Source organism: Vicugna pacos, chromosome 7, assembly GCF_048564905.1.
Source record: "Vicugna pacos chromosome 7, VicPac4, whole genome shotgun sequence".
Lineage (NCBI taxonomy): Eukaryota > Metazoa > Chordata > Mammalia > Artiodactyla > Camelidae > Vicugna > Vicugna pacos.
In genome coordinates this window covers 42,204,696-42,230,426 of record NC_132993.1, presented here as the reverse complement: position 1 = coordinate 42,230,426, position 25,731 = coordinate 42,204,696, and the positions used below count along the sequence as shown (strand labels likewise).

Here is a 25,731-nt window from a genome sequence, read left to right as displayed (position 1 = left end):
AAATGTAGAACTTACTTGTGGGCAAAGCTGGATGAAGATAATACAAGAAATTCAAATACTTTGTCCTTCATCTTCTGCCCTGGATATGCCTTTACTAATGATGATAAACTTTTAAAATGGCTTTTTATCCTGAGATTCTATTTGACTTTTAAGGGTAGGTTTGAGTTTCTAAATTCATCTATCGGGGTTTGAAACTATTTCGTGAAGTGACTAGTAACAATGTAGATATAAAAAGACATGTGAAAAACATTTTTTTTAAAAAATACATAGGCCTACAGTTTGGTTTCTTTAAAAGTAACAATATTTTGTATACACACACACACACACACACACACATATATACACACACATATATATACACACACATGCACACACATACACATACATATATATATGATTATTTGAGTTTATATTTTTTATATACTTATCTGTGGAGCAAAAAGTAAACAAGCACACATACATAGTCAGCTTAAGGATATGAGCATCAATACCCAGAGAAAGATGTAGGGCTTTGGTCCAAGGACTCCCTTACTAAATAAAAGCTCCTGCAGTTTGGGTGTGTTTCTTATGTGGGTCCCTGACTCCCCTGAGATCTCATGTTTGTTTTAGGTTTACAAATATTGTTTCTTAGTGAATTTGTTCCACCTTTAAGTTTTCAGTAGAGAAGTGGCATCATAGGATGAAAATGAACCCAAGATGGCAAATTATAGAATGTCCAAGTTGCCAAAGACCAGGACCCTGTAGACTTGGTGTCTTAACACAAGCATGAGAGGGGGCTGGGGAAATCATCTAAACACAAATATGTCCTTGGCCTTAGTGCTTCTGCTTAGTAAGCCAACCCATAAATCATGACTGTCTAGGGTAGAAAAATGCAGCTTCGAAATATACTTAACTTGCCTCCCATCCACTGACTTTGGCAGAAAGGAGAGTTGAGCTCAGCACTGTCATGGCTTTATGGTTCACAGACGCCAGGTGCCAAATTCTTCTTTCTGTGCTTCCCACATGGAAAGCCGTTCTTCTTCCCAGCCCCATTGTTTCACCAGGAGGAGCGTAGACAAATTGGAAACTATGGCCTGAAAGTAAGGCCTTGTTTTGAGGATGTGTAGCTGGGTTTGGGGGAGCCGTGCTTGTCCTGGCTCATCTCTTTTGGGTGGAGCTGGGTTACCTGGGCGTACCGTGGGATGGGTGCATCTTAGCTCCTCCTTCTGTTGTTTTTATCAGTCCAATCATGGCTTATTAGGCACATGGATAAATGCAGAGCAAGTTCAGTTAGTGACAGTTCTGCCTTTAGATGGTTCAAATTAAAGGAAAGGAAATAAAGATAGAGATAACTTTTTTTCTTTTTGGTTACAGTAGGTGAGGTGGAATAAAAAATGTCACAGGGTCCCAGACTGAGGTTTCTGATCTTTTGGGTCCCTTGGATATCATAATGTATATATAAACATATACTATAAATAATATATAGTGTATATACACACACACACTATTCTGTGTGTGTGTGTGTGTGTGCACGCGCTTGTGTGCAGAGGAACCATCTGAAGAGAGACAGTGAAAGATTAGTCTTTCCTGCATGTTAGGATGATGGATAATTTTGTTCCTTCCCACTAATATTTTTTTCTCATATAAATTTCTCCAGTGAACAAGTATATTACAAATACATTGCTTGGAAAAGAAAATAATGCAGATTTAATCAAAGCATAGTGGTCCTGGATATTTTCTGATTGTCCATCTAGGCCCATTTTCCCCCTTTTCCACTCCACTGTCTGCCCTGCAGGGCTGACCTGTTTATACTCATTAACAAGCACCTTTAACCTGTTTTTCCCATTGGATCTAGGCCAATGGCCACAAGGGCACCATGGCAGGTTCCAGAGAGGGAGGAAGGGGAGCCTGAGTGTCGCCCAGCTCCTTCAATGTGTAGCCTCTTTTGACTAAGGGTCACAGGTCTTGCCAGATGCCCTCTCCACCCTCTTAACTCTCCTCCCCCGGTCCTTCTGACCTCTCCTCTCCCCTGAGTCCGTAGCCTCTCCTGTCTCTCCTGACAGGAAGCCCAGGGATGCTAACAGCATCCTCGGAAACTGGCCCCAGGGTACTACACTATGGCTTGTGCTTCGCTGCCCTCTGCCCATGACTTCGCAACTCATTCCTTTATTCATCACTCCTCAAATTACCCACTTTGAGCATGCCGTCTGTTTCCTGCTGGGACCCCAAGTGATACAATAGCCAAACTCTCTAATTGAAATTGTGCATTTATCTGTAGTAAATCTGCCAGATGAACCAGAGCATCAATTTCCTTCTGTTTGACTAGAATTTTATCAACATTGGGAAACGGTAGGTCTGATGGTACAATGGAGTGAAATGAGATTTTAGAAACTAAGTGATGTGAAAGCTTCAGAAGACAAGTAGTGGTATAGAAAAATGAATTCATAACTTTTAAGGAAGTATTTTGAAAACATGAAATCCAAGGGAGGAAAAATCATAAAAAAAGATCCTTGAGGGCCAAAAAAAAAAATAGAGCCATTGGATATTTTGTGTATTTTTCTTTTCTTGAATTCTTATCTTAAGAGTAAGGATCAGAGATGATATGTGGTGCTTTTGGGTAGAAATGAGTGAAGAAGGAATGGATGTTATGAATGGGAACAGATGGATTAAGGAAGGGAAATACAGACTCAAGGGGCAGAGTCCTAGTAGCAAATGAAGTGGCCAGGCCTCAGACACAGTCCTTGCTGAGAGGTGACATCCCAGCAAACGTTTGGAAGAGGGGAGGGGGTGAGCCGAGAGAACAATGTGAAGAAGCCTTCCAGCCTGTGGGAGCAGTGGCGCCAAGGCTCCTGTGTCAGCAGGGCCTGGAGCAGAGTGAATAGGTTGGTGGGGTGAGGGAAAGAAGCACACTGTGATAGGTGATACCGTGCAGGTTTGGGGATGTACCTTGCAGGCATTATAAACATGGAAACCATCTCATTGACCCCCGTTGCACTTTCCTGGACACCTAAGGATCCAGGGAACCTAAGTTACTGCTAGGAAAAATTTTTTTAATTGTCTATTAATATTCAGACAGGATTTCCAGAAGCTGCTTTGGGGACTGTCATGGCCAGTGCCCCTCTGCTGCACAAGTCCTGTGTGGTTCGCTATGGTGAAGAGAAAAATGTTATCTCTTTCTATTAGTAATTCATCAAATAAAACAGACCGAATCTCTCACCAAGTTTCTCGGTTGCATTCTGTCATTTGCTTGTTGCTCTAAGATTTAAACACCGGTAGCAATGATTCAGTTTCCTTGGGAGCAGTGGCGAGTCAAGAGTACTTGTCCGACAGCCACGTCCTAGGATGAAAATATGCTGCTGAATTAATATCGATCTTTAGAACAGCCTGGCAGTCACTTCTATTTGCGGAGTACTAAACAATTTACAAAGCGAGGCCATTCACAGACAGCCACCTGACGGGTTCCACCAGCGTGAAATGAAGTGTGAGCCTCTTCATTCTCTTCTGTTTCGGAGGAGGAAGTCCATCTTGTCGCACATTTTCCTTCCCACTGAAGATCACATTTCTATTTTATGTTCAGCGCATAATGTTGCCAGAGATTCAGGAATGCAGGTGCCCAACCAGCGCTCCAGGCAGGGGAGTTTTCCAGCAAACTCATTTCAGTGGGCCAGCCCTACCTTCCAGCTCCCCTGGCCAGGAGAGAAGCGCCGAGGAGAGGCAGGGAAAGTCTCTCCTCACACCTGTAGTGTATCATTAGCAGCTTGCAAGAGAGTGCTGTGTTTATATTTCTGGTCCTTAAGTAAGTATTTGGCTTTCTTTGAAATGCTGGAGAAATAGACCTTCAGCATCCCAGTGGTAGTTTTATATGTGCTCTTAGTTTTTAGTAATTTTACATTTTCTGGTAAGGAAGGGAGAGCAGTTTGTGTAGTAATTCTACACAAGTGGGCCGTTTACCTCTTCCACAGCTCTGCCAGGTGCTCTGTGTGACTTCCCAGCACTTCCCTGTGTGCTCAGCGCTGCTTTCATGATGTTAAAGCCCCTTTCCTCCTCCCGCCACGCAGAGGGGCAAGCCTGGGGATGCTATGGATGCCGCCTACTTACCTTTCCTGTACTTGCCTCAGGACCCCAGTAACTTTCTTTTTTCTAATCAGTTTGCTTTGGCTTTTCCTGTCTGTTTGCCAGTTGTCTGTCTTGACTGACTTCAACCAGGGTGCTCTGGTTCAAGTTGACCAGGCACATGGCCATTTGAGGCAACTGTTGAGTTGTGTGTCCTGGCCTCTATGTATTGATGGGACTTACAATGCGAACTCAAACCAGCAAACATTATCTCTTCGTATCTTAGGCTTCAGACGACTTAGACAAGAGGAAATTGTAAATGGGTTGCTCCTTATTCCCATATCATCACCTGAGAAACTGAAATTAATGAATCCATTCAGTCATTGTCATCTAGTTCTGTGCCAGGGATGGAGCTAGGTGCTAGCGAAATAAGAGGAAACAAGACAGGCACCGTCTCTGCCTTCCTGGAACTTGTAATATGGTGAACAGGAAACAGGAAGCTAGGGGGAGATCAGGATAGGAAGTGATAAAGCTCTGGAGCTCGTGGGATAGCGAAGAAAAGAGAGCCGTGGGAATCATTCTGGAGGCAGAATCAACAGGCTGAAGAAGTTAAGCAAGATCATGTGCTTAATGGTGGATCAGATGGAAACCCAGACCTGTCAACTAGCCCCGTGCCCTCCAGACCATGGTCTCATCAGCTCTAGGTGATGTGTCTTTCCCTCTTTCTGTGTGTGTAAAGGTATTTTTCAGATTCATTTGTTTTTCATCCCCTTCTTTTCCTAGTTTTCCATATTCCCTTTAAATTGTAGGTTCTCTTAGAGAGTGTTTCCTTTTTCTGTTTTCTCTTCCCACAACATTAGTTACACTTACTATGTATTCACTCAGCAAACATCTATGTGATAGGTGACAGGCACTATATTACACCCTGATATGAAATCAGACCCTGTCCATGGCACCAAAGTTTTCAGAGCTAGAAGGGGAAAACTGACCACAAGTATAGAAGTAAATGTACCAGTGTGTTATAGGAGCTTTGAAAGAAATAGGTATGGGGTAAAATGTTTGACAAAGGACTGGTTAATTGATTATAATATGAACTGAAAACAATAATGCTCACAATTGTACAGTGTGGTGTGCTATAAAGGAAAGGATCGGGGGTGCTGAGGAAGAAAATAACTGGGGGAGATATTTTAGTTAGGGAGGTAGTGTTAACATTGGTAGTAATCATGATGATAATAGTGACAATTATAACAATGGCTAGTAAGATGTATTGGACATTTAAGGTGTTCAGTATTACACCCAGCTCTGTAGTTATCTTCCCTAACTTAATTTTTATAAAAATCTCACAACATAGATTTGTTCCTATGTAATGAATAAGAAAACTGAAGCAGAGAGAAGCTGTAAACTTGCTCAAGGTCACACATCATTCATTTATTCACTGAATAATTTAATTTATTGCATATCTACAAAGTATATGACACTGGCTGTTCTCAGACCAATATAGAATATTCCTTCCTCTAAGTTTTCTGGAGGAAGCATTCGTGGAAATAAGTCAGGCTTTAATGGAGGTGTGGACAAGGCACCGTGGGAGAGCAGAGCAGGGAACAACTAATGGGGCCAGAAGGAGTCGGGGGAGGTTCCTTGGAGGAAGGAGCATCGGAGCTTGGTCTTGACGAGTGAATTGCCTGCAGAGAGGAAGTATTGTGTGTAAAGATGAAAAAGAGATGTGAAATGGTGTGGGATAGTTGAAAAGCACTGAAGTCTGTGTGTGAATGGTAGGAGCGGGGATGGGGAGGATGGGTTACCAGGAAGTGATGTGGGACAGATGGATTGGGACCAGATAGTAAAAGGCTAAAGTCAACACGAAGGTACACGTAGGAGGTACTGGCAGAAGTGTTTAAGTAGGCGGATGCCATGACGGATTGCACAGCTTTCTGAAAGAAGAGTCTTGAGAAATGAGGAACCTTACTGGTGAGCAGTCTGTACAGTATCATTTTTCATGGCGTTAGACGAGTTTCTGGCTTCCAGGATGTCTGTAGATACAGCAACCCTAGAAATTTGCTCAACTATAATTCTCGGAACCTGAATGAAGTACTAGTGTCATTTCATTCCTTTTAACCTGTATGATTTTATTTAGCAGAAGCAACCAAGACAGTAACTGGGGAGATGAGAGCAGAGACGTGGATAGTCCAGGGCACTGAGCATCTGAACAGGAAGGAGCAGAATCTTTGGGAGACACCCGAAAACTGCTTCTCACAGTCAAGGGTGGCACCTGAGAAGACATTTACTGTCCTGAGCGTTTTACTACAGCATTAAATGAATAGCTATAAAATGCTTACAGGAATGGTTCAGGGCTCCCTTGCCTCAAACCCAGTATTAGAAAGGATGACAGAGGTCTGGGATTGGAGGACAGTGTAGACAAATCTGATGGATCTTTCTGCTTCATATCCTGCAGGCTGATGTCTAGAGCCCCACTGGAGGGCGGGCTGGGGGGCTGCCTACTTCCTGGAAATGGGCAAGTGGGCTACGGCCACTGAGGGTTACGTCAGTGTGCGAGCTGCCTTTCTACCCATTGCAAAGTAAGTTGCCTTAGAAATTGAGCTTGACCCAAACATCAGAGAAACAATCTCTTTCTCAGGCTTTCCCTGAGCTCCTGGAACTCATGAGGAAGGTACACTAACATGAAGGAGTGAGCTAGTGTCGGTTGTTTGTTTTGGTAGTTTGATAAAAGTATAGTTCAGCACTTTTTGAACTACAGCTTCCCCTCCCTAAACCTAATCTGCACTGTTCATTGTAAATCAGTTGAGAAATGCCTGTGCAGGCAACATGCCCTTAAGACAAGGTTGCTCACTAATCAATCACTTTGAAATGAATAAGTGATGTATTCCCAGGCTTTTCTAGGTGTGAAGACGGTGGTGATGACATTGATCCAAGTTAGTGGTATGACAGCTAGACTGTAATTCTCGAGATCACATACCAGCATCAGTTAATAACTTCTTCCAACGTCCATAGGAAGGATATCAGGTGCACTTTATTTTTTGCCATGTCAGTTTCTGCTGGAAAATATTTTTACAGGGAGACTATGCAGGCAGTACCGCTTAGTCAGTAACAGCCTGGATTCTGAAGCCAAGCTGCCTAGCTCTCAGCATCTCCACTTCTTTGTTGTGTGACTTTAAGCGAGTCTCTTAACTTTTCTGTGCCTCAGTTTCCTCATCTGTAATGTGATAATAACTGTACCAAGCTCCTAAACTGATGATAAGGATTAAGTGAGTTTTCTGACATCTGGTCATGTTATGTAAGTGTTAGCCACTATTTATATTTCTATTAACCTCAGTCATAAGGAGTAGCCACCCAGAATGAACCATTACTCTCTGAGCGTCACATTCTGAACTTTACTAAAAGGAAAGAAGTACACATTTGTAGTCAGGCACCGTGATGGAGCATCTGTTATCTCATGTGTAACTCAATGCAATCCAGTCCACTAGATGATGGTCTCTGTTTTAACATGCCCCATATGATACAGGGCAGTAGTGAACTTGAGCCTGATTCCAGTTCTCATGTTTTCTTTCTGTACTTTTGTTCCTCTTAGAATTCTCCAGGGATAAGTAGCAAACTCTGAAAAAGCAGAATTTAAATGTGCTGGAGTTTTCACAGTGCTCTGTGCTGTCCTCTCCCTCCCTCTCCTGCAGAGCTTGCCTGAGATGGTTTCTTATCTTATGTGGTCCACATGGACTGTGTGACTATGCTAAGGAGAACACTGTGGAGAGAGAGGCAGCCTGCATGGCCCCTGGTCTCCCCCACCACCCTACCCGGTCTCCTCTAATACCTCACCATCTCCTCTGTCGTGGAGAAGCCCACCCTCTCAATAGGATTCAAAAGACTCGTACTATTCCAGCTCCCGAGAGCACCAGAAAGGAGGAGTCAATACCCTCTAGAATCTTTCCTCCACCCCCAGAGAGCCTAGTATCTTCCAGAAGGTTCAAGCCTTTGTTATTCTGTGAAAGTCTCAGACATCTTTTGGATGCGGTTCATGGATGTTTACATCTGGGAAGCTCTGAAAGTCTTCATAACTGCCCGGGCATCATTAAGATGCAGACAATTCTCAGATTGCACAAGTCAACTTGTAAACGCATGTCGGGATGACCCTGGCTCTTTATAGAGAAACTTATAAAGTCTCCACACCTTGGCAGTTGGAAAGAATATAGATTTGAAGATAACATTTTGGGACTTTATGGGAATCAACATCATTTTGCCTGTATGCTCTAACCTTCACTTTCATTTGTGGTCCACTTCCCTTCATCCTTCATTACCACACCCTGAAATTATAGTTATTTGTAAGAGCATGGACTTATAGTCATATACATCAGGTTGTTTTTTTGCATATTGTATTCCAAGCCCATGCATGCAGAAGGACAATTACCACTCTACCTCAAGCTCACTGACTATGCAATCAAGACTCATTATTACCTTGGTTCTCATCCCATTCACACCCTGTATGTCTCAGAACAACAATGAATGGAGAGCACAGTATATTGCAAGACATGAAGGGAAGAAGAAGGCCAAGGACATGTGGAGAAATTTCAACCAAAGGGGGGAAATTTTAGGTGAAGTTGGTTTGTCTGTGGAGTTTTCATCTTCGATGTTTGAGAAATTTTACTTTTTTGTTAGATCTATTTCTTGAATCATGATCCCTTGGATCTGGTGGAAAGCTATAATTTTCAGAAGGCTCATTTCTGCAAAAGCTTATGGTTATGGAGAAAAATCAATGTTTGTAGGCCCATGAATCAGAGTCTAAAAAGCCTGTTTGGATATTTAGTATCTCATAAAATGTAACATAGAAAGAGAGTTGTGTGGGTGGGGATGTAGCTCAGTGGTAGAGCATACACTTGGTGTGCATGAGGTCCTGAGTTCAATCCCTCATGCCTTTGTTAAGGGTAAGAAGAAATAAAGAATTTTTTTAACTGATCACTACAAATAGAAAGGAAGGAAGGAAGGAAGGAAGGAAGGAAGGAAGGAAGGAAGGAAGGAAGAAAGAGGAAGAAAGAAGAAAGAAAGAAAGAAAGAAAGAAAGAAAGAAAGAAAGAAAGAAAGAAAGAAAGAAAGAAAGAAAGGAAAGAAAGAAAGAAAGAAAGAAAGAAAGAAAGAAAGAAAGAAAGAAAGAAAGAAAGGGGGAAGAAAGGGACTTGTGGAGTATCAGAGTGGGAAAAGATCATGGAGTCTGTGTGGTCCAATTCTCTTCTTTTAGTGATGAGGCTGTGAAGCCGAGGGAAGCTGAATGATTTATGCAGGTTACATGACTGCAAGCAGGGGTAGAGAGACTGGAGTACAAGAGACCTGCTAACTCCTAAGCCAGTATATTTTTAACGTTATCACACATTACTAATCACTTGGAAGTGTTTGAGCCAAAGTATGAACCATGTATTACAAATGAGAGAATCTTAGCAGTAGAGGAGACCTCTGAGGTCATCCAGTTCCATCTCCCTCCTGATGCACTAATCCTTTTGGTGACATCCTCATCAGATGGCCACTAGTCCCTACTGGCTTAAATCCAATGTTAGGAAGCTCGGTACTTTATAATAAAGGCAACTTGTTTTGTCTTTGGATATCCCTCCATATTGGTAAATTTATGTCAACGGAAGGTCAAATTTCTATTTTTAAAGCATCAGTCCAGAAGGAGTGAGTGTGGCCAGAGGTGAATGGAATGGTATTAATGATGGTGTGGGGTTTCACTCTTTCTCGTCTTAAAATTAGGACAATAATGCCTACCTTGTCCAGTCATTATGAGGACTAGAGGTGCAGTTTATAAAACATCTACCATGATGGCTGCTTCAAAAGGTACTCAAGTTGTAGTTATTGTTGGCTTTTATCATTATGATCCCATTTTTTGAAATTATGCCTTCTGGAGCAACATAGACTATGTCTAATCCCACAAATATTTGAAATCAGTTAGCATGACCTCTAAGTCTCCCTCTCTTTAGACTAAATATTCCCTGGTTCTTCTACCGTTCTTCCTGTGATGCATTTTGGATGCCCCCATTGCTTTCATTCCCTCCTATTTGTCAGTTTCCGCCTTAAAACGTAGTGGCCAAATGTGGTCAGTCTGATGAGCTTGACAGTGGAATAATTACTTCCCTTAATCTGGACATTGCACTTCTCCTACAACAACCTAGATTTATGTTAGCATTTTTGGAGGCCACATCACACAGTTGGCTCAAGTAAAACCTGATTCTACTATCCAGAATGTTAGCGCTGCCTCCCAACATGGTGTCAACCACAGATTTGACAAGCATGATTTTTGCATCTTCATCCAAGCTGTGGATAAAAACGTTGAATAAAAAAGGCCAAAGGCTGAGCCACTCCAGGAACACCTCCAGTCTTTCCCTGCTCATTGACACCATCCACTGGTTTGGTGACATTGTTTCACCAGCTCAAAATCGACGCACCTATACTAACAAAAATAACTCAGCAAGATACGGTCATTCTCTGTGTTTTTGAAATTGGATATTTAATTTATCTGGAGATAAAATGCCATTCTTTTATCAAGGAAGATAGGTTTTGAACCCATAATTGGGAAAATGTGAACTCAGAAAATAATTTCATGTTTGAGTTACTATGTAATGCTTAAAGGGAAAAAAATCATCTTCTCTTAGTGTGAAATGATAATGCTTGCCTAAGTTGTTTATTTTTCCAAAATGTTTTGAAATTACTCTGTGGGTCTGGGGGAAGGAGGCTGGAGAACTTACAGATTTCATGTGTCGGGGTGAAGGGGGATTTTTGAAGAATTAGAATGTAACTTTCAGGAGCCTTTTCCATCTCTAGTGGAGATCACAGAGACAAAGAGATATCTTAAAAATATTGGTGGGAGAGAGTGTGAAGTATATGCCTAGATAGTCTTTCTTTATTATTATTTTTAATGATTCTCAGAGAAGATTCTTAAGCTTTTGGGGAGGAGAGGGACTTCTTTCTCTCATTTAACATGCTTTTATTCTGAAGAAATCAAACCGATTGCTTTGCAAAGTCAATTTTTCTTGATTTTCATGGTGGAGATAAAGACTAGTTGTGGATATCATTTGAGCCAAAGTGCTCAAAGACTTGACTCATTTCTTGATATCTTCCTCCAAGCCCTCATTTAATATTTTCCCAAAGGCTTTACTTTCCAATTGATGTTCCATGGTTGTGGCTTTCTTCTTAATTCTGATTCTGTTTCTCTAGCCCGTAATCAAACAAGTACCTTAATGTCTAACATATCTTAGCACCGTGAGCCTACCTTGAGATTTCAGAGTAAATAGACAGAAAGTTAGCGTTCTCAAAAACTGCCCAGGAAATAAAAGATGAGATTTCACCACGCTGAATATTGTAGGAATGTCATTTGATGTCTTACTCATTCTCTCCATGTTTACTGGGTGCCTGCTATATGCCGGGCACTGCCTAGGCAATGGACGCTCAGTGGGGAGTAAAGTCGGATTTAGTCCCTTTTCTCATTGTGCTTATGTTCTAGGAGGAGAAACAGATATTGATCAAATAATTGAAAACAAGTATAAACTTACGAAAAGTGCTATGAAGGAGGGGGAGATGGTGCCCATCACTGGAGAGGTCAAGGAAGGCTTCCTCACGTGATCCTAAATAGAGATTTGACAGTGGACTCAGGAGAGGAGCACAGGTAGCAGGCTCTGTGCTGAGATGGAGAATGCTCGCTCTGAGAACAGGAGAATCCAGTAAAGTGGAGTGAATCACCGAGAGCAAGAGGGAAGGAGGTGTAAGATGAGCTGGGGAGGGAGGGAGGGTGTCATCCAGGCCTTGGAGGTCACACACAGAGTGCTGTCAGTGTCTTCTGAACCATGCAGCCGTCTAAGAAGCATGGGGACGGTGGACAACGTAGGCAGATCTGTGTGCACTGTGGTCAGTTTTGCCTTTTGAACTGTGGCTTCAGTAGGGGAAAGAGGGGGAAAGAAGGTGAAACTGAGTGACAGGAGGCCAGTTAGGAGACCACTGTCTGGTCCAGGAACGAAGGTGACTGTGGCTGGGTGTAAGTTGGTGGGAGAAGAGATGGAAAGATAAAAAGAAAAGAAGGCTGCTTACACTGAATTTATAGTATGTGGGACTACACGGTGGGGTGAAGAAAAGAGGTGTCAAAAGTAACGCAAGGAGGGTTCATACATTTTCTTCACGAATGAGAAGATTATTATTTTTAAAACTGCATAGCTCTATTGATACCTTTCACTAGCACAGCACAACAGAAATAATTCCCAAAAGAGAGTCAGGAATCTTTCTGTGCCTCAAATTTATTACTGACAAAATAGATGACTGTGAGCAAGATGAAAATTTTTGAATATTTTTAAGGATCCAAACAATGGGAAAATGATACTTATAATTATTTACTTCATCACAATCTCATTAAGACCTAGGGCAATAAGTTTGTTAAGGTGCACTTTCAAAAGAAATAATGATTATATTTATTTCCATTATTGCTTATCGTTTGACTCTCTCTGCCTCTAGAGCCTATAAAAAGAACTCAAGCACATCCCTGCGTTGCCACCCCGATACAGATCACCATTTCCTTTCATCTTACCTTAACCAGCCACAATATTTTCTCGTGTCTGAAAAACCTTCCAGGATATAAGAGGAGCCTTTGGATCATGTGTGTGTATAAGCCTGTTCATGCCTTTGGGATCCCACGACAACACAGTTGGCTCACAGTCTAAGCCAGGTGCCCAGTTTCCATCTGGACTCCTGACAGACTGTGTGGTCAGGATTTAGGAATCAGAAACCTGGGAAAGGCGCCATGTGATGGACACAGCCACCCCAAATACCATATATGTTATCACCATCACTTAACACGTAGTGCAGGAAATCCTGTTCTTTGCAGAAGAACTTCAAAGCATCACTTCTAGTACTCCTGGGTAACATTTGTGTTTTTCTTTGCTAACCCCAGAGTGCAGACAGATATATATTTTGCCTCTAGTAAATTTCTAGTGACACTCCATTTCTTTCCTGTCATCTTCAACCCATTGTCCAGCTGACCTCTCAGATCTCCCTACCCTTCTAGGCTGAAGAGCCGTACCTGGCTGTTTAGAGAGGTCCACATACTTATGATGCTTTGCTCTGCACTTTTCTTTTTCTTTTCGAGGTCTTGAATTTCTCATGTTTCAGCCCTGCCATGGTGATCAGCCCTCTTCTGTTTTTGGGGGGGGTTTCTTGTTTTTGTTTTTGTTTTTTTTTTTGGTGAGGTGAGTAATAGGTTTCTTTGTGTATTTTTAATTAATTTTTTATTTTATTTTATCTTTAGTGGAGGTACTGGGTATTGAACCCAGGTGCATGCTGAGGACGCACTACTGCTGAGCTGTGCCCTCCGCCAGATCAGCCCTCTTCTGCCTCCCTGTGAATCCTCTCTTGTTGTCCCAGTGACTTTCTTTTCTAGGAAGAGCTGTCTTTTAAGCCAGCTTTGTCATGCACATGTAACAATACTTTTGAATATTAAACAAAGAAGGCTTTATCCAAGTCATCAGAAATAAATACATGATATTAGGTCTCTTGGGTGACTCAGTCGTCTCATTTTTAATTCATTACTTTACTTGTGCACTGCATGTTTCCTGAACGCCTACTATGCCTCAAGCACCAACGGAGAGTCATGGACACAGACATTCTAAATTCCAGAGAAAAAGACAATGAACAAGTAGGCAGACGAGCAATTGTTATCTGTATCCCATTATTCCATACAACTGTGAGAGGCTGATTTTATGGAAATACAGCAGGGTTGTAACTCTCCCTCTTGTCTCTGGGTCCTAAGCACCCTGTCATTTATTCCAGGCATTCATCCTCATTCCCTAGGTTGTTGAGCTTGGGTTGTGAGTACCCAGATGATGATTTGGAAAGTGGTTTCCTGGGGGGAAAAAAAAGGTGGTTGGCCACTCTTATAGGACTGAAAAAGAAAAAAAATAACAGGTGTGCTTGTCATTTAAAGCAGGGGGCTGAATGGCTCTTCACCAAATCACAGTATTATGTACTTACCACAGAAATCATTTTCAAATGCAGTATATATCACACCAAGTCAGAGTAAAGATGCGCTAACCATCCCCGATGTCAGCCTCACATCAGGATGACAGCAGGGTGACTGGTAAACCTCCAGGTATTTTCTTACATGCTTTACTCTTCAGGTGAATAGTTATCATCTCCTCGTAGCTGTCAGTTGGAACAAATTGAATGGACCCATGGCTTGCCAGAAGCCATAACTCTGTATTGAGTTGACGTGACCAGATTCACAATTTCGGCTTTGTAGAGTTTGAGAGGAGCATAAAGCTTTAACTTCTTCTGACCCTGTCCCCTCTGTCTTCTCTGGGCAGAATATCTCGATGCATAACACTGTTGGTGGGGCCATGGCGGGGCCTGGAGCTCACCAGCTTGGCAGCACCCGGATGCCCAACCACGACACCAGCGTTGTGATTCAGCAAGCCATGCCGTCACCCCAGTCCAGCTCTGTCATCACGCAGGCACCTTCCACCAACCGCCAGATCGGGTAAGGAGACCTCCTTGGCTGTCTCTGGGTCCTGGCTGGAGCTCAGGGATTGTTCTGGTACTCAGGTTGGATAAGACAGAATTTGGTTTTCTTGGCTGGTGTGGTATTGCTTAGAGCTCAGAGTGATATTTTTGATGGGAGAAGGGAAAAGGAGTCTCTGTTTGGTGGAAGCTCTTTGATCCTGACTTTGGGGAGAAGAGCCAGTCATTCTGTGTCATTGTTTCATCAGACAAGATTCTTGAACTTTAAGATGACTGTGGGGAAACCCCATGGATGCTGAGAACAGAGCAGAGTTCTCAGGACAAATGCTTGAGGATGGTGGAGGGAAGTTTCACAGTCCCTCTATTCCTAAGATCTAAGCCCATCACCTGTGTCTCTGGTGTATTTCCACAGTTCTCCTTCTCTCTGATCATTCTTCTTTGCTTGTCTTCCTTGTTAATGCCTCCTTATTTGCTCTCCTCTCTTTCTGCATTGGTCCATACTCATTCCTGGAGCAGACAGAACAAAGAAAGCAGGCCCTATCTCTCTCATTTATGTAAAGATGACAATACTGACAACGTTGAAAAAAAATTGGTAGAATGGTCCCAGACACTGTGTATTACAGGATGGAAAGAGCCCTCACTCCTGAGTGTCATCTGACAGCTCTAGCCCCTTGTTACTCAGTGTGGTCTGAGGACCGGCAGCGTGGGCGTTGCCTAGGAGTGTCTTAGAAAAGCAGCATCTCTAGCCCAAAGTCCTCCTCTCCAGGATGGGGATGGTGTCTCTCCTTTCCACCCTCGCAACAGTAGTGTGAAAAGGAAATAAAAGATTTAGGAGTGCTTGAGATCTTAGGAAGAAGTGGTAGTAACTTAAGCCAAAGAGCTATGATAAATTTACACTGCTGGATGCTGAGAACTGCTTGCTCTCCATTCCCGGAATTCTGTTTAAAATAGGAAAGGGAGCTTGCTGTGTTTGGTATATGCATCAGAATTGAGTTTGAATATTTGGTTGAATATTAGATACCATGATTTAAAGAATTAGAAGCTGTCCCACTGTGTGCCAATGTGTCTTTCCCTCCCGTTGTTTTAAATGCTTATAGGAATTCCACACCGAGCGGAAGCACTAGGGACAAGGGCTTATTCCTTCTTAGAATGCTCTAGAAAGGGTACCTTGTCTCTCACACTTCTCAGCTCATCAGGATGGGTTGCGACATGTGAAGCAAACTGTAATAAATGAGCATTGTGGGTAATGACTGTTTTGTGAGTTTGCCATGGGTACCTTTGGTTTCTCATTCAAACAACAAACAGAAAAGTCATCTGGCCATTTGAATGCTTGGCTTTGTTGGAAGGAGCCAAACCCAAATTCGCAAGTGTCTCTGCTAAAGATTTCTTTTCTTCTCAAATGACCATGGGAGCAAGTGTTGCCACCATCTAAAGCAAGACCCTCTAATATGCTAAGAGGGTGGGGTCATGAAAGACAGCATCTAAATCGCAAGGGACTCCTTCGCTCTAGTGGCTTGGCGTTGGGCAAACAATTCACAGTCAGGCCGGCTAATTATAATGATTTTATTTTTCTTTCAAGGGGAAAAAAAAAACATAAAATGGGCTAGAGTTTACTAGCAGTTTTACAGCATTCCTTCTCTGCTGGAGTTCTTTTGCCTCCCCCTACAGCAACTCCCCTCTTGGAGGCCCTCAGTATTTGGCCATTGTTGGTACAATGCTGGTTTTTGTGAAACAATCTTTTAAGGGTTAGCACGAAATTCTGAGATGGGTGTTGACTCTGTCAATAATTTACCCAGCTGGCCCAGGGCTGTACAGCTGGGTGACATTTCCAGACTGTGTCACTCTGCCCGGACAGGTGGGGGTGTTCCTCTGGTGCATGTGACCTCCCGACCCACTCCATCCAACCATTTATTCCCGATCCTGGGGTGTTAGCTGTCTCTCCTGGTGTGTTCTAGGAGATAATTGTCACTTTTAGGACTCTGTCTCGTTGCCAAGCTTGAGGGAGGCTGTTTCTTTGGTTCAGATCCTTCCCTGTCGTGCTTCCCATGTTGATTCCAACCCCCACATCCTGTCATTTTCATTTGCTCCATGTGACCCATCCAAAACCTTGCCCGGATGATCGTGGGGGCTCAGCAAGGAACAACCCAACCCATCTCACCAGTGGATTCAGAATGAAACTCTAGGTGGTAACATTTGGGGATGGTTGACTCTTTTATTTCTCTCAGCAAAGAGGAAATGAGTACTTATTTTAAAACATGAGTTCCCTCTGGAGACTGTGTCTTTAAATGAGCATTTGAAATTGCAGATAGTTTTCTTTCTTTCTTTTTTTTTTCCTTTCTGAGGCTGCACAGAACCATATTGTAGTAATATTCTGATTTTTATCACAACCTCAAATATTTAAGTGTCAAAATCTGGCCAAGCCACCTGCAAATGTTTGCCATGGCTACTGGCCAACAAAAACAGCAAAACAGCAATGAAAGTCTTCATTCAGGCTCAGCGCTTAAAGCTGCATCCAGCCAGAGAGGCTGGGACCCACCTGTGCCCACGCACAGGGCTCTTTTGCTGCGGCCCGTGGGTGCAGCGACTGGAAGTCTGTGGCAGGCGGAGGGGGCCGCCTGTCTCTCGTTCCCCTTTGCCTTCCCTTCTACCATTGCTGGGTATCTGCTGCCGATCCCACTTTTGCTATCCTTTCTGCCCCCTCCTTTCATCTGTATTTAAACCTAGAGGTTTGGACGTATTGGGAGTGTATTGACATGAAAGGACTCGGAGAGAACGGCGTCTGTTCTCAGGGAAGATTTGGGGGACAAAGGGTCTACATCCTTGCGAGCATTTGATTTTCCTACTTTTGGAACCGGCACTGAACCAAAGTAAAACAAAATGGGTGGTAATGCAAAAATCCGAAGAAATAAGGTTAAAAGTAGGTAGACAATCCGCACGGGCAACTTTTATTCTATCCTATCTCACCCCCTACCATGTCCCTGCCCAGGTCTGTCCAAGTAGCGCTTTTATCCCAATGGAAACTGGAAAGTAAGTATAAATATCCCAAATTGCACTCGTGCGGTTAGGCAGGCTAGAAAAACACACAGCGCTGGAGTGTGGGAGGCATCCCCAAACTAGTGACTACTTGCGCTTAGTCAAACTGGCAGACGCTCTGTCGGGAAGAGTGTCTTTGGCTGATTGATGGTAGCATTTTAGGAGATAAGTTTTCCAGATGGAAAAAAAAAAAAAGGAGTGAGGCATGGGCTATGGGGGAGACAAGTGAGACAGAAAACAAGCATGTGTTAAATAGAGAGGAAATCGATTCAGCTTTGGACCAAATATGTAGCAGATTCCAAGCAGTATCTCTGCTCGGGTCATTTTTATTAGATACCATGTAACAGGCTCATTAATTCAGGATCAAGTCTGGCAAAACCTGGGGAAAATAGTGGATGAGCAGGTATCAGTCATGTAAATTCTTTCTTCCTCTTTCTTTCATTCTTTCTCTCTCTGTCTTTCTCTCTTTGTCTCTCTCTCTTTCTGTCTCTCTGTCTCTCTTTCCTTATATGAGACATTTTTATAGGAGTCAGTAATCAATTGAGTGAGTGGCTATAATCTTAACGGATCTCAGCTTTCCTAAAGAAACCTATTTTTCTCTATGGAGTTAATGTTATAGGATAATTCATGCTCACCAGTTCTTCAGGGAAACAATGAAACTCATGTAGACAGTGGAGTTCTACAAGAATGGATATCAGTACAGAGTTCTGGCAGGTTATGGGACAGCATGGCCAAAATATTCCACAGATTTTCTTCCTGTGTTCAAAATATTCAATAGACTTAGTTCTCTGTATGGAATTCAGCAAATACATATGCTTATTAGATTATCGGTGAAAATTATTTGACAATAATTGTTTACAATGGAGGTGTGATACATGTAACATCAGAAGGTACAATTGTTCCTACCAAGGCGGATATTTGAACAGAAGGTATCTGGTCCATTGTAGAATATTCTAGTTAAGATATCAGGAAACTTGAAAATATGTTCAACAGCATGTATATATGAAACCTCTCCCCGACTTTATGCCAGTTTCAGTCCTGGCACATAAATGCTTGTGTGATGTGCAGCTATATTAGCTATTTGGTCATAAACCCCATTTGCATGAAGCTGTGGTTAGGCAATACAGATCCAAGACTTTGCCAGAAATTTATATAAGATATTGTAGAAGCAAATCTTGTTTTATGTAAAAATAAAAAGGAGCTGATACTCATCATAAATTGGATCATGATGATGATGATGATGATGGTGAAAGAAGAGCTTATTACATCTCAGAACTTGTTGGTGTAGAAAGCGATGCCACCTTGCCTCTCGGGGAGAGTCGCATGGCTTTGTTGTACGAGTTGCTGTAGCCGCTTCAAGTGTCCGTCGAGATGGGAATGTTAATTGATTCAAGGGTCTTTGTTGCTCTGAAAAGAAAAAGGGAGAGAGGTCGATAAATAATGCCATCACAGAAAGGCACAACTTAAAGAAAATTTGGGTGACCAAGCGGCTTCCAGTTTAAGAATGTACTTGCTCTGTAAATGTGTATGTGAATAAACCCATTAGTAAGAGTTTTCTTAAAGTCTACGAACCAACCGAGCAGGATTAAGACTGCCACTTCCCACCCTGGGCCACTGCTAGCAGCGTCCAGGCCAGCCTTGTTCCTGCTGGAGGCTGCAACCAGCAGGTCCCCGGTTATCAGGGCCCCACCACCAGCCCCGCCCATCTCCAGGACAGCTTGAAGCCCCCTTTGAGTAATTCAGGCCAGAAGCCATTATTTCCTGCTTTGTGTTTTGCTGCATCTCACGCCTATGAACGTGGCTTTATTGTTAGAAAGTTGCTGGATCTTTCACAGCCCCGAGCACATTTACGAGGGCCCTTCGGGGGTGCTTTCTGCGAGGGTTGACGGACTTAACCATATGGCTCCCGTTAAATCCCATGCAGAGCCTGGAGAAATTACCTCTGACAAGGGGGCCGGCAGCCTTCCACTCACAGGGTTTTATGTGTGGAACGAAACATTAAATACTGATACTTGAGGAAATATAAGGTTTCTTAACATTCAAAAGTTGTAATACCACATGGTATTGTGGCCAGATGAAGGGGGCAGAGCCAGAACACCAGAGCACATGGCCGCGTATTCCAAGAAGCAGAACAACACCCCTGCTCTCCTCCCCCAGTCTGGTTCTTTCTGTGAGCCTTCAGGCCAGCCTCGTGTGTCTGTGTCTCAGCTCGTCATCCAGAATGCAGCAAGCCTGGTATCTTAGTCAGCTCGGGCTGCTGTAGAAAAACACCGTAGACCCGGTGGCTTAAACAGTACACAGTTATTTCTCACTGTTTTAGAGGCTGGAAAGTCCAAGGTCAAGGTGCTGGCATATTTAGTTCTTGGTGAAGGCCCTCTTCCTGCCTTGCAGATGGCTGTCATCTCCCTGTGTGTTCACCTGACCTCTTCTTTGTGCACGCAGAGAGAGACAGACAGGCAGCAGACCAACAGAGAGACAGACAGAGAGAGTGAGACCTCTGGCGATGACTCCTCTTCTTATGAGGACACCAATCCCATTTTGGGGCTCATCACCCCATCTAAACCTAATTACCCCCAAAGACCTCACCTCCTCCTACCATCACATGAGGGTTAAGGCTTCAACATATGAATTTGGGGGAGACACAGACATTCAGTGCATAACAGCTAGGCTTCTTGGGAGAGAAAATTGCAAGTCACCCTTCAGTGGCTCAAGCTATTTGTTAGAAAAGCCTGTGATTAGCAGGCTGATACTAAAGAGAAGAAAGGAAGCTAACATTTATCCAACGCCTGCCATGTGCCAGGCTCTGATCTAGATTCACATATTGTTTTCTATCATTCTCCAGGAGCCCCGAGGGGTAGACATTAGTTACTCCAATTTTATTGCGCAAAGAAGAGAAGTAACTCGTCCAAAGTCATTGAGCCAGTGAGATTTGAGCAGTTGTGGGTGTGGTTCTGTTGGACTTGAAAGCACATCCTATCCCTCTGCTCCTGCCCGTGGCAATGCCAGTGCCGTGAAGGACACGCTAGCGTGTCTGACCGTTTGGGGGAGTCATCTACCCACAGGAGTTGGCTAATGCTCAGTCTCCAGTCACAGTGTGAAGAGCTTCTGTGCTTTCACACACCTGCGGGGCAGTCAAGGGCAGAGGTGGACACACTGAGTTGCCAGCAGCTGTTTCTGTCCTTCAGGAGAAATATACAAGAGTTCCCTGGCCCTCAAGGAAGGAAGGTCAGGGACTGTTTGAACACATGGATACAGAGAGAGGGTCTGTTCCTGGGAGATCTCCTGGCCAAATTCCCTCATTTGTAAGAAAACCAAAGTCACCACTGAGAGTGTCTGCCCTTTCTCCAACCACTTGGTTGCTCTGCATTTGGCTTTATGGTGTGCAGGGAGATGCTATCCCCTGCCCAGATGAAGTGTGACTTCCAGGCTTGTTCCGATTCTTGTGTGAATAGGTGATTGCCTGTGACCTCCTCTTGGGGAAGAATTTTTTTTCTGGACGTTACAAACAGAAGCCCTGCTCACAGAGTTCCAGAGCCTTCCATATAAGTGTCTCTGTGTATATTCCATCCCCTCCCCCATTTTTAGAATAGATAGGCATGAGTTAGATCTGTTTTTCCTCTGGGTTAGGGTCTGCTTCCAGAGCAAATAGCCCAGGATCATTTGGTCTGTGTCTGTCGTAAATCTAGACACTTGTTCTTTTGTGCAGCCTATTGAAAAGATATGCCTGGAAAAGAAGAGCTTGCTGAGAGCCAGACCACATCAGGTCAGAGAGGAGTCTTGGAAAAGTATTGGCCATGGGTTCAGAGGTCATGGGTTTAGGCACTGCCACCTAAAGGGTTTACAGCCTTGGCCAAGTGCACAGCTTCCTTCATCTGCACATGAAAACGTTGACCAGCTGATAGCAAGTCAGTCTCAGCAACAGAATCCTCATTCAGGGCTTCTTTCCTGTCTCAGATTGATTTTCTCTTTCAATTTTGTTTTCCTCCAGGACTGAGTTGGGTAGGAGCTCTAGATTATCTGAGGTCCAGGATGAGTTCATGTACCCATATTGGTAAGAACAGAACAGGACTTGGGAATGCTTGGGAAGAGGAGACCACTGTAGGCAAGAGAAGGTCCTAATATTTGGAGCCAGAGAGACCTGACTTCCAGGCTCAACTCCCAGATGAATCACGAGTTTGTTAATGCTGTTACGTGGGCATGAACACAGCCATTTTACAGTTGAGTAAAGTGAGGTTCAGCGATTACACAACTTGCCCCAGGTCATACCAATAACAGCAAGAACCAGAACTGGGAGCCAGACCACCTACAAATGAACTTAACTTCTCCAAGTTCTGGTTTCCTCACATGAAAAATGGGGAAGACATCATTAGAAAATTATCAAGGTCCAATCCAGCACTAAAAAGCTAATGATTTTCATAACAAATTTAATATTGCAAACTACTTGGAAGTAAGTTCTTTGGGGGCCCAGTGCTGTACGTATGACTATGTAGTTTCCTCCCTTGCAGTCATCAACAAGCTGTTCTTTTACTCTCACTTTGCTCCAAGTGGCTTATTGCTGAATATCTAACCAGAAAAACACCTAAACAACAGCACAATAGCAAAAAAAATATAAAACAGGTGCGATGCAAGAAGCCGGGACAATTATTTTGCCAGACACAGCTCTTTGAGAAATGCCGTCCACTGTCTTCTTTTGGACTTTTTATTTTGGGAGTTACTTTATGGATTACCTGAAACCTTTGGCTTACATCAATATTTAGTGTCTTCCTAGGGGTAAGCCTTGGATAAGTTTCCGAATAACTAAGCATTGGAAGTTGAGGATGTGTATTTCCCATCATATGAAATGCAATGATTAACCACACCTTTCTGTACTTGTCATAGTTCCTACATGGGGATTGGCTTAGTATTTTCTATTTTAGGGCCAGAAGCACAAAAGCCTAGATGGCTCACGACTGTAGGTTTACATGAGTCCTGGTGTTATGTTTCCAAGGAGTCCCAGGAGTAAGAGTAACCACTCCTTGAAGAACACCAAAGGGGTATTAACATGGGGAAATGACTGGTGTGTGCAGTGCTCTTCAAGGTGAGCATGTTAGGAGAAATGAACCTGATAAAGCAGAGCTGGTCCTTTGCAACTGGGAGTACACTTTGCTTTCTTGAAGACTGAGGATATTCAGGTAACATGGCAGTGTCCCAGTGGGCATTTCTGGTTGTTTGTAATTTTCACATTCTTAAAGACTATATGTCTCAAAGGGTATAATAACTCTTTTCTGAACTGATGGACAAGTAGTTTCTGATTTAAAAGAGAAGGACTGCAGATAGCCTGTGGTGCCCATTGCATAGACTATGTATTCATGTAATTGGATATTTCAGGATTTAAAAGATAAATGATTCAATAGATTCTCTCATATATATTTTTCAGTAATATTAGACCAAATGGATTTTCTCTACCATCATTTTTTATATCCTTTCTATAGAAGGGGTTTAGTTAAAGATGATAGAAACTCTGTGGACATTTTACCTTTGGTTAAATGAGAATATCGCATAAATATCCAATTTGGTCTTGGATTTTGGATATAAAGGGAATTCTTTATGCTAAGTTTCAGTTACATACAGATGGAATCCTATTTCAGTGAGGCAGTTCAATGCCATTGCTAGAGATTAAAAGCCCTGGCTGGTGGTCCCTGCCACTCACAAGCTCTGGGACTTTGAACAGACCCCTTGACCTCTCTGGGCCCCACTTTCCATCTTATAAAATGGAAGAATGAATCTAGATTGTCTAATAAGTGCCCTTTTCTAGCTCTTAGGAACACGTTTGTTTCCTTATCACCACTAACATTCATTCTACCACAACACTGCATGGCTGGTACAGAGTATAGAAGAAGAAATTTCATAAAATAGAGACATTCACATTTAGCAGACAATCTAGTAATCTATTTACCAAATATATTGTGCTTTTGGTAAATATCAACTGTAAAATTTCTGTGGAGTAATAAACATTCTTAATGGTACGAGACACATTTAAAAGAATTTGGAGTTTTTATAGTTTTCCCTGCTTTGGCACAGTGCATTTGGCTGGTGAATAGGGCGGTAAAGTCTGTAAAATGATAGGACCCTTGTGAGCTTCGGGTAGAGACATGTCGGAATGTGCTTGGGTTACTTCTGCAGAGTTGCAGATCTCTGCAGAGAACAGATGGCCCCGGACATCTTTGAAATGCCAGAAATGACCTCCTGAGAATACTCATCATACATGGGTTCAGATATGGTAATTTACAAGCCAAATACACAGCACTTTACAGCCAACCTCCAATCTATTATTTTCAGTCCATAAAACCCATAAACATTTTCTACACAATCATAGTGATGACTGCCACAACAAACACCCATTATCCCCAAGTCACTAGGCCACTGAACTTGTCACATGCATGGTGGAATTCTCAGAATCTGTAGGGACTGGAGGCCAAGTGTTTGGCAGACTCTTGGGGATCGCCATTTAGTGTGACATTTCTTCTCGCTTTTCCCAAAGTCTTGCTCAAATCGAATACCTGAAGAGATAAGCAGTCAAGTGCTAGATTGAAGAGAAGGAGAGGCTCCTTCCACTTCAGTATTGTTGGGTAGTATGAGTGGAGCCATTCTGATGAACTTGCAGACTCAGTGAAACCAAAATCTACCCCTGAGGTCTTTCTATAACTCTATATAGAGCGAGGGTATATTTTTAGTGACAAAGCTAAATAAAAACGCAACTTTATAAATCCATATTTCAAATTGCAGCCTCTCTAAACATTGAAAGAATGAATTTAAAAATAATCTGAATTTTGTGTACTATTAAAGGGGACTGGGGAATTTTAATGTTCAGTTGCATCCAAATGAAAATTGTCTGTGTGTGTACCTATGTGTATGTGTGTACACATATTTCATGGTATTTTGCTTTACTAGAACACAGTCTAAGCCATTTGACATGTATATGGCCTTACTCAAAATCCTTAAAGAAACTTTCCAGGTGTATTCCACAGAGCATGGTTCTTCAGATGACCTAAGTGTCTATTTTATAATCCCCCTCTTATGTGACAATAAACTACACTAGCACCTTGGAACGACTTTTAAAGAGTAGTCACAGTGACCAACAGGCATAGTAAGATTAAAAAAGAAAAAATTCATGTAGATTCGCATTAGCCCCTTGACCTAATTTTCAGAAAATTGAAACAATTCCTCATTATCTAGAAAATGACCATTTGGTTGATGGATTATGTTTTCAGGAGGGGCCACTTTTTATTTCTCTGACACCTTGACATCATTGGCATGTGGGGTGAGATACTTATGTGCTAATGCAGACATCCCTAGAGGGTGGTGACAGCCAAATCCTAGAGTGGGGAAGGGAGCGCCAGCTCGGGGTGACTCCCTCTCTGTGAGGAGCAGGGTGAACATCTCACAGAAAACTGGCGGTGGCACCAGCTATGGGCTTGGGGCTTCACCAAGGAAGGCTTTGATCTACTGGGAGATTCTGACTTATAGCCGAAGTGGTCAGTCTAGAACCCTGACTTTCTCTTCTTCCACTACCCCTCCTCACCTCTCTCTTTTTCTCCCATCTCTCCTAGAAGGAAAGGAGGACTACATCAAAATATTCATGTCTGCCCTTTGGCTGTAGCTCTGGCTAAAACTCTAGAGTTGGAAAAAGTTCAAAACTTTTAACCAAAAGGAAAATGAAAGATTGTGTATGTGTGCACGTGTGTGTGTGTGTGTCAATTACTCGACATACCCCAACCCCTCCGTTGTGTGGATAGCTGCTATTTATTTAATTTAGCTCTATAGTCAAGCACTTTGCAGGGAACCAGAGGAGTGAGTTTGTCCAGATCTCTTTTGGCAAATATGTGTGTGTGTGTGTGTGTGTGTTTGTGTGTGTGTGTGTGAGAGAGAGAGAGAGCAAGAGAGAGGTTGATTTTTATAAAAAGAGTGTGTGAAACTTTGGCTGCCCCACCAAAGCCACAATCAACCTTATATTGGTGTCCACTGCATTCCATAATTATTATTGCCATTAGGAATAATTATTATTTGCCTGGTTAAGTTGGCAATTTGGAGCCTGCCTGAGACAGAGGCTTTTCATAGGAGCTGTTGAACACAGAGGCCGAGTGTTCACCCACAAGTGCTTCGACATGTTTGGACGACATCCTTTTCTTGGTTCAC

The 25,731-nt window shown here is 42.8% G+C and overlaps 1 protein-coding gene across 5 annotated transcripts in view; it reads left to right on the top strand.

Annotated features, from left to right (window-relative positions):
• The window catches only part of CREB5 (cAMP responsive element binding protein 5), a 379,577-nt gene that overhangs the window by 131,499 nt on the left and 222,347 nt on the right, over nt 1-25,731 (top strand). For all 5 annotated transcript variants that reach the window (XM_072964769.1, XM_072964765.1, XM_015237286.3 and 2 more), the window contains one exon: nt 14,370-14,542. In XM_072964769.1, coding sequence (XP_072820870.1) covers nt 14,370-14,542 — 173 coding nt within the window. The remainder of the gene's footprint in view (nt 1-14,369; nt 14,543-25,731) is intronic.